This window comes from Narcine bancroftii, chromosome 2 (assembly GCF_036971445.1).
Source record: "Narcine bancroftii isolate sNarBan1 chromosome 2, sNarBan1.hap1, whole genome shotgun sequence".
Lineage (NCBI taxonomy): Eukaryota > Metazoa > Chordata > Chondrichthyes > Torpediniformes > Narcinidae > Narcine > Narcine bancroftii.
The window spans coordinates 182,013,965-182,023,257 of record NC_091470.1 but is presented as its reverse complement, the minus strand read 5'-3'; the positions used below and the strand labels follow the sequence as shown (position 1 = coordinate 182,023,257).

General features: G+C 51.9%; 1 protein-coding gene and 1 long non-coding RNA gene across 2 annotated transcripts; both read right to left on the bottom strand.

Annotated features, from left to right (window-relative positions):
- Positions 1-828: 828 nt before the first annotated feature.
- Positions 829-2,367, bottom strand: LOC138754742 (uncharacterized). The gene is made up of 2 exons (XR_011351909.1): positions 2,298-2,367; positions 829-2,049 (listed from the first exon to the last, which is right to left on the bottom strand). It is a non-coding gene; the product is annotated as an uncharacterized lncRNA (long non-coding RNA).
- A 796-nt stretch (positions 2,368-3,163) lies between these two features.
- LOC138754741 (histone H1-like) lies at positions 3,164-4,197 on the bottom strand. Its single transcript, XM_069919508.1, has one exon. The coding sequence runs from the start codon at positions 4,186-4,188 to the stop codon at positions 3,259-3,261; it is 930 nt and encodes a 309-aa protein (XP_069775609.1). The 5' UTR covers positions 4,189-4,197; the 3' UTR covers positions 3,164-3,258.
- Between the last annotated feature and the right edge of the window lie 5,096 nt (positions 4,198-9,293).

Below are 9,293 nucleotides of genomic sequence, written 5' to 3'. Positions count from 1 at the left end.
AAATGCATGTGGTCCAAATGACCAAGAAGCCAGATCTGGGCAAGAAGAGGGCAGGGGTAAACTCGGGTGGAAAATCAAATTGCAAGGCCCTTACAGTAGGATAACGAAACATCTACGCAGAGCGGTGGAAAGAGCCTTAAAGAAATATGAAGGTTCCAAGGGAACCCAAAGGGAATCGCATTCGCAGGCTTAAAAAAGCTGGTTGGCAGAAAATGTTACATGCTTAAGGGTTTCAAAGTGTGATAAACTACGGTTGCATGGAATTGTCCGGTCGGGCACATCTAATGGCCAGCTGTATCTGTGCCCACCCCCGCAGGCTCCCGTATAAAGGTGACTGTTCCACAGCCCCTTCTTCAGTGCAGGGCAATCGAACAGCATGGATGTGCCATTGATCTTGTGAATAAAGGCCTATTGGTTTCTCAACCACAGTCTTTCGAGTAATTGGTGGCGCATCACGAAGGTTAATCATCCGCGGATGTTCAAATGTGATTAAACGTGCGGCTCCCTCAAAATATAATTATATGCATTATGGCCATTCCTCTCCTCTGATAGTTACAGAGTGAAATTATCGCCAATAGTAGTTGTCAGCACATCAGACGACATCAAATGAATGAGGTCCAATGAATGTCCACTAAACTCAGCAGGCCACAAGGCGTTCATGGGCAACCAGCGTTTCGGGCCTGAAGGTGCGCTCAGAAAGAAGGCAGGCTCTCTGAATGAAAAGGGAGGGTTGTAGGGTCATGGGGTGCAAATTGGGCGGCATGGACCCGTGGGCCGAAATGTGCTGTATGTCTAAAAAAAAGACCAATATTATGTTGTAGTCATTGGTGAGTTATACAAACACTGAGTTTAATTGTCTAACAATTTGGTACAAACATTAAGTTTAATAATTCCAACGGTTCAGTACAGATGTTGTTATTTATACCCCACTCAGAGAGGGGCAAAGCGAGAGTCCGAACGACGGTTAGACAATCAAGTGTCACGATCCGCCGCGGGGTACGCAGGGCGAGTTACTGATGGGACGGCAAGGAGAGAAAAGAGCTGAGGTGAGGGGGGAGCAGGTAGCTCGCTGAGCGGAGAGGGAAAGGTCGGGGAGCTGGCGGAAAGGAGACGGGGGGCAGGGGAAGAGAGTGAGGAGGGGAAGGGTCACCCAGAAACGGGAGAAATTGATGTTAATGCCATCTGGTTGGAGAGTGACCAGATGGAATATTAGGAGTGGTTCAGATTTCAGATTTATTGTCCCAGGACGTACATGACATCACATACAAACCTGAGATTCCTTTTTCCCGCGGGCCCGGCTGAATTACCACTAATGAGTATTGCAAAAACTAAACTGTTCACAGAGTAAACGTAACAAATACAGAACTGTAAACAGGGAACGAATGTAAACAAACTGACTGTGCAATACAGGGAGAGCAAATAAAATCAATAAAATGCACAAGTCAGAGTCCTTAAATGAGTCCCTGATTTAGTTTGTCGTTGAGGACTCTGATGGTGGAGGGGGAGCCGTTGTTCCTGAACCTGGTGGGTGCGAGTCTTGTGGCCCCGACACTTCTTTCTTGTTGGCAGAAGCAAGAACAGAGCGTGTGCCGGGTGGTGGGGATCCTTGACGATCGCTGCTGCTCTCCGACGGCGGCGTTCCCCGTAGATGTGCTCAGTAGTGGGGAGGGGAAGGATCTGTAATGTCCTGGGCTGTAATGTCCTGGGCTGTGTCCTCTTCCTTTTGGAGGGCTTTTCGCTCAGGGATATTGGTCTCCTTCGAACAGGCCGTGATGCACTTTCCACCACACCTGTTGAAATTTGCCAGGGTGCCTCGGGTTGAATGGACAAACAATGTCGGCATAAGAATGGGGTGTGGAATCGAGATGGCCACTGGGAGGTCCCCATTTTGGTCGTGTGCTCAATCAAACCATCTCCCAGTCTGAGTCCATTCTCTCTGACGTAGGAGATGAAAATCTATCTAGCAGAAACCAGAGGAGTCGATGTTAATTCCATCCGGTTGGAGAGGGGCCAGGTGTTGCTCCTCCAATATACGGGAGAGCACGAGGGCTGCAGAGAGATATGATGGCACAGAAATGGGGCTTAAATTTGAAATGTTTGGCTACAGAGAGAAATCCCCTCCCCCTCTCTCACCCCCTCCCCTCCCCTTCCCTCTCCCCCTCCCTCACCCCCTCCCCTCCCCTTCCCTCTCCCCCTCCCCCTCTCTCTGCCCCATTCCCTCTCTCTCCATTCAGAGAGTTGGCCCTTCCCCTATCAATTCCCAGCCATTTTTCTTCCCTCCTCCCACCCATATCCACCTTACGATAACTTTTGCCCTTGGAACCCATGCCCCCACCCCCCGGCCGGCCTCCTCCCTGTGTTTTTAACGATGAAGGGCTCAAACCTGACCTCTGTTGCCGCATAAAGAACCCTCAGTGACCTGCCGAGCAATGTCGGTGCCAACAGCGTCAGCAGATTTCCGAGAAGAAAGTTAGAGACGTAGCGCGGGGACAGGGCCCTTTTGGCCCACGAGTCCGTGGCGCCAAATTTACAGCCTCATTTGTCCAACAACCCCCAACCCCCCAATACGCTTTGAAGGGCGGGAGGAAACCGGAGCCCCCGGGGAAATTGCGGGATTCGAACCCCGGTTGCTGGCGCCGCCACGGCGTCGCGCGAACTGTTCCGCGCCCACGAAGACTTCTTGTATCTTATTTATTTTGACACGTGGTCCATAGAAATGTTTGCAGCGACGCTGAGGATGACTTCTAATTCTGACTCTTCCCCCCCCCCCCCCCCCCCAGGCTTGTTGAAATCCTAACCGCACACGGTGTGATCCGGGTTCGTGCGGGTCCCACAGCTCAAGAACTGGACCAGAGTGGAGGGACAAAGCACCCGTTTGTTTTGGGGGGGGGGGGGAGATAATGGCAGGATTCCCCCCCCCCCCAGTTGAGCTCTTCCTCGCTCCCAGCGGTGTGAATGGATATTTAGATATATATATATATAGATATATAAAATAAAATATATAAATAAATGTAAATAAAAGTGAACACACACGCCTGCTCTCCATTTAAGTAGTTTTGTGGTGCGGACTTTTGGTTCGGTTTTTGTACAATAAACCTGAATATTTCTGTAACCTCCAACTCGATCAGCATTCCCTTAGGTAATTTTAGATTAAAATGACTCGTTCATTTCATTCTTTATTACATCAAGAATCATTTAGGACACAAGTTCGCTACATTTTAAATTTGCTACATTTTAAGTTAACATCGTATAAGTGGTTTAGCCCTTGTCGAGCTCGGCAGTTCCCTGCTGCTCCAAGTTTGCCGGCTTCTCGCTGTCCGAGGCCGCCTTCGTCTCCTCCTCGACACCTTTCACGGGGCGGCGCCGGCCCGCGGCTCGCCGCGCCCGGCTGCCTTGCCAGCGCCTGGCCGCCTTCCTCGAGGTGCCCGCCTTCTTCCGCCGGCTGCGCCCCTTCGTCCTCCTCCTCTTCCTCGGAGCCGTCAGCCGCCGGGCTCGCCGCCGGCGCACGGCCGGCTCCACCAGGGGGCCGCCGCCGAGCCTGACCGAGCCCGAGGCGCCGCAGCCGGCCGTCTGCACCAGTGAGCCGCGGCTCACCAGGGTGCGCACGGCGCGGTTGACGCGCGAGTTGCGGCGCTCCAGGTTGTAACCGCTGGCCGTCAGGATCTTCTTCATGGCAGCCACCGACAGACCCCGTCGCTCTTTGGTCAAGGCCACCGCCTTCATGATCTGCTCGGCCATACCTCCACCCAGCTTCTTGTGGCGAAACGGCCGCCGTTTCTTCTTCTCGTCCGCCGGCGGGGAAGCGGCCGCCGCCGTCGTTACCTCCGCGCCCGTCTCTGCCATCCGCTCCCGCTCGTCGCAACTACAGGGGGCCACCATGATGCCGGCGGCGACGCCGCGGCCGCGGTTATAGTGGCGGCGCGGACGTGGTAGAGTCACCCAACCCGGGTTTGTGCTTTCTCCTGGCCCAAAACCGAGCTGGGAGCGCAGGAAAGAGCGAGCGCCCGCCCGTTCCCGCCTGCCGCCCTGTTCCCGCCAGCCGCCACGCCTCGCCCGAGCGGCGGTTCGGGGCGCAGCCAAGCCCTGCCAGCCTTTCCGGCTCCACATTAGGTCGCCCTTGGCGCCCCGAAGGGAACGCCCGCCCTGTTTACGCGGTTGGAACATTGGACGAATTCGACCCATGGGCATATATTGAACCTTGGGCGTTCAGAGGAAGAGTTGAGGTTTATATTCCATAAGGATCCGGGGCCCTAATGTCATGTGCAGCAGAAGAAGATCTTGCTAACCCTGCTGTCATTAACACACTAGGTTGGCTGCATTAAAGTCCAAATAAATTCCTCCTCCCCTTCCCCCCCCCCCCCTCCCATTGTATATCTCCTCAACTATCTAAAGCTGATTTCAGGTGCTCGAACACAGATAATGCGCCGGCAGACGCAGCTTAAGGGGAGTGCAGCTGGGACGTTCAGGTGGCGCAGAGAAAGACGCCTTCCTGCCACCATGACGCCCTGGCTGAAGGAGAAGCCACGTCCAAGCGAATGCCGGCCCCTGCAGACCGTGGCCTTAAGTCCTGCTGCTCCTTTCAGGTGCAATGGGGGATTCCCCAAGCCGGAGATTATACCTACAGGAGGAGGGTCAGGGAAGTGCTCCTCCTGGCAGGGTTCACAGCTTTCAGGTGGCCACCTGACATCCGCGTTGGGGTAGAAGAGGCAGCTTTACATTTGGGTATTCTGGCCACCTGAAAGCAGCTAAACTCACAATCTGACAACTGGCTGGTGAAGAAATCGCAATGGACTCGATGTTCAATTCTCTTTTACCAGCCTAAATTACACTGAAATGGGTGTATTCCAGAGGGTGGTGAGTCTGTGGAATGTGTTGCGCAGGATGTTGTGGAGGCTGGGTCACTGGATGTATTAAAGACAGAGATTCATTGGCTGTTGATTAGCCAGGGGCATCAAAGGTTACCGGGAGAAGGCCGGGCATTGGGAGAATGGATTGGCTCAATGGTGGGACAGGCTTGATGGGCTGAATGGCCTATTTCTGCTCCAATTAATTATTGTCTTATATAAATCCTGGCAGAGTGAAGAGTCGTGGACCGAAATTCGATTATGGAGTCTGAGAGGGTTCAGTGTCCTCACTGCCCATGGGAAGAAGCTCTTCCTCGGCCTGGTGGTTCTGGCTCTTATCCTCCTGTACCTCTTCCCCCGACGGGAGCAGCTGAACGATGTTGTGTGCAGGGTGGAAGAGGTCCTTGCTGAGGGTGAGAGGAGTGGTGGTGGGGGGCAGAGGTGGGGAGAGGAGGGGAGGGAGACGACAGTAATCTTTGCCACTTTCATGGTCCTGTGGATTGACCTATAATCCATTTCTCTGTAGCAACCGTGCCCACCCTGTGATGCAGCCGGACAAGATGCTCTCGATAGAGCTCCTGTAGAAGGTTGACGTGATGGTGGCCGGAAGCCTTGCCCACTTCAGTCTTCTCGGGAAGTGCAGTTGTTGTTGCGCCTTCCTGCATCCAGGATAGATGAAAAGTGGACTCTGAGGCACCTGGTGCTCTCTACTGTCTTCACTACTGTATTATTAATGTGTAGTGGAGGCTGGTGGTCCCTGATCCTCCTAAAGTTCACAATCATCTCCTTTGTCTTGTCCACATTGTATTAGAAGCTTCCATTTTAGTAAAATGGGATTATCACTGTAAGGGACAGTATAGACAGGAGGAACTGAATGGTCACAGTTAATATTAATATTTCACACAAGCACCATCATAACACAGGCCATAGCCCAGTGACAATTAGATACATTGGAAGCACTGAGGGAAGGCTTTGTCACAGTCTGTTCCAGAATTCGATAGATTGTGATTTTGCAAAGGGAGAAATCATACTCTTCGAAGCAGCCAGGCATATTTGTGGAATTTAGAGTGATGACTGGACTCTTCAGTGGATTGACCTGTGCCAGGATGGTCTTTTTGAGAAGCAAAATGCTTAATTTTGATTGTGACTAACAGTGAAGTTACTTGGAGAGACCAGTGCCTGGGTCTTGGAAGCTCCATGGAGGCCGCCCAGTTCGAGTCTCACCTACAGAAGGACCAGTGTAGTGACCACAGCTCGTGTGGATGGACATTTCTTCAAAGGCAATGCAAGAAGAATTCGTGAGTCTGTAGTAGCCACAACTCCAGTCTTCCCATCAGTTCAACGTTAATTCTGGGCATCACACTTCAAAGGCCTACACTTCAACGGTGAGTTTGAAAGGCTGAACTTTGAAGTAACTTTCTAGATTTTGGCCTGGACTGTAATGGTTTGGGTATATCACACATTCATTACCTATTGCTGCTCGCTATGCGCGGTTCATAACAGTAGAGACTCAGCTTGTTACTCTCGCACCATTTCACAAGATTTTCCACTTCTTCTCTGTAGTGCAACCCATCGTTGTGGCTGATGAGACCAGATACGGTTGCATCATTTTATACAACTTCACCGATCAATCCCAACTCCTACTCTCGATGCTTTGATTTACAAGGCAGTGTGCCTATCTTCTTGTGACACCACGTTCAGGGAATTTTGTATATGTATTCCAGATCCCTCTGTTCCACCGTACTCCTCAATAACTTTTAACTGTGTATGTCCTATCGTGGTTTGTCTTCCAAAGTGCAAGACCTCACTCTAGAGCTCGTCGAAAGAATCAAAGACTTGTCAATCCAAACCAAGGCTTTTATTAGCAAAAGACAGGAGCTCTTCACAGGTGGCCGACCAGTCCGAAATGATCCGACCTGGCTAGGGACACAACCCTTTAAGGCCCAGACAGTATGCGTGGCTTAGCTCTCAGCCAATCGCTGTAAGCACAGTCTAGAATCTGTAATTATATACACTATATACATTGGTGATAGCTCTGTACTATCACATTCACCCCTTCTTAGAGAACGACCCTGGAAAAAAAAACGAGGGAGAGAATGAAAGGAAGGGGTAGGTTAAGGACTGTAGCGGTCAGGGGGTCTGACCATCTGGCGTGACCGCCATGGTGCTGGGATTGGGGTCGCCAGCAGGCTCGTCGGGTGTGACCGCTCCTTCGCTCAATTCCCCAGTCGTGTTGTCGGCAGGGTGGCCCAGGTCGTTGGGGTGCTGTTGGTCCTTCTGTTGCGGCATGGGGCCTGGGGAATAAAGAGTTGGGGAAGGTTGGGTTGGGGGGTTTGCTGGGTCTACTGCGTCCTGAGCTAGGTCCCGCACCGAAACAGTGTCCTCCCACCCGTCTGGGAACTCAACGTAGGCGTAATGCAGGTTCGCGTGGAGTAGAGTCACTCGGTCGACCAAGGGGTCGTTCTTTGAGTGCCGGACATGGCGTCACAAAAGGACGGGGCCAGGGACGGTGAGCCATGCCGGTACAGTGGTTCCTGATTCGGATTTCCTCGGGAAAAGGAACATCCTTTCGTAGGGGGTGGCATTTGTTGTGGTACATAGGAGGGAGCGGATGGAGTGTAAGGCACTAGTGAGAACCTCCTGCCAGTGAGAGGTGGGGAGACCTTTAGACCGGAGAGCCAGTGTAACCGCTCTCCATATGGTGGCATTCTCCCTTTCGACCCGGCCGTTACCACATGGGTTATAGCTGGTGGTCCTGCTTGAAGCAATACCACACTCCAGAAGGTACTGTTGCAGCTCTGCGCTCATGAATGAGGACTCCCTATCACTGTGGATGGAATTGGGGTACCCGAAAATGGCGAAAATACTGTATCACTGAAGTGGCAGTGGTGTCTGGGCAGGGCACAGTGAACGGGAAGCGGGAGTACTTGTCGATGGCCGTAAGGATGTAGTTATTACGGTTGGTCAACGGTAGGGGCCCCTTAAGGTCTACGCTAAGACGCTTGAAGGGGCGGGTGGATTTGATAACATGGGAGTTATCTGGACGGAAGAAGTGGGGCTTGCATTCAGCGCACACCGAACAGGCTCGGGTCATGGAGCGGATCTCCTCGACTGTGTAGGGTAGGTTGCGTGCCTTCACAAAGTGGGCAAACCTAGAGACCCCTGGATGACAGAGCGCCTCATGGAGTTTCTGTAGTCTGTCCATCTGTACGCTGGCGCACGTCCCCCTGGAGAGCGCGTCAGGCGGGTTGTTGAGCTTACCAGGCCGGTAAAGGGTGTCATAGTTAAAGGTGGAGAGTTTGATTCTCCATCTGGCGATTTTGTCATTTTTTATCTTACCACGCTGGGTGTTGCTGAACACGAAGGAGACTGCGCGTTGATCAGTCAACAGTGTAAAGCGCCTCCCAGTGAGGTAATGTCTCCAACGACGCACCACTTCAACTATGGCCTGGGCCTCCTTCTCGATTGAGGAGTGTCTACTCTCTGGACCCTGGAGGGTTTTGGAGAAGAAGGCTACAGGCCGACCAGCCTGGTTCAAGGTGGCTGCCAGGGCGAAGTCGGATGCATCGCTCTTGACTTGAAACGGGACAGACTCGTTGATCGTGTGCAGCATCGCAGTGGCGATGTCGGATTTGATTCGATTGAAAGCCGCTCTGGCTTCGGTCGAGAGGGGAAAGGAGGTGGTCTTGATAAGATGACGTGCCTTGTCGGCATAGTGTGGAACCCATTTGGCGTAATATGAGAAAAGGCCCCAGGGAGCATTTGAGCGCTTTCTGGGTATGGGGTGGGGGGAGCGTCCATTAGGGGACGCATGCGGTCAGGATCTGGCATGACTATCCCGTTCTCCACCACGCAACCTAGAATCGCGAGTCGTGTGGTCCGGAAGACACACTTGTCCAAATTGTAAGTCAGGTTCAGCCGACAGGCAGTTTGAAGAAATTTGTCTAGGTTTTCAGGGACTGCAGAGGGATTTGGACAGCTTAGAAGAGTGGGCTGAAAGATGGCGGATGGAGTTTAATATCAATAAGTCTGAGGTGCTTCATTTTGGGAAGAATAATTAAAACAGGACATATGCAGTGAAGAGGAGGGCATTGAGGAATGCAGAGGAACAGAGAGATATTGGAATAATGGTTCTTTGAAATTAGATGCTCATGTAGACAGGGTGGTGAAGAAGATTCTTTGGTATTCAGGCCTTTATAAATCAAAGCAAAGAATATAGGAGCTGGGAGGAGATATTGAGACTATTCAAGGTAATGGTGAGGCCAAATTTGGAATACTGTGAGCAGTTCTGGTCCCAAATTATAGGATGGATATCAATAAGGTAGAGAGGTGCAAAGATTTACAAAAACGTTGCTTGGATTGCAGGATCTAGAATACATAGAAAGAGTGAGTAGACTGGGTCTTTATTCATTGGAATGTAAAAGCTTGATGGGGGATTTGATAGCGGTA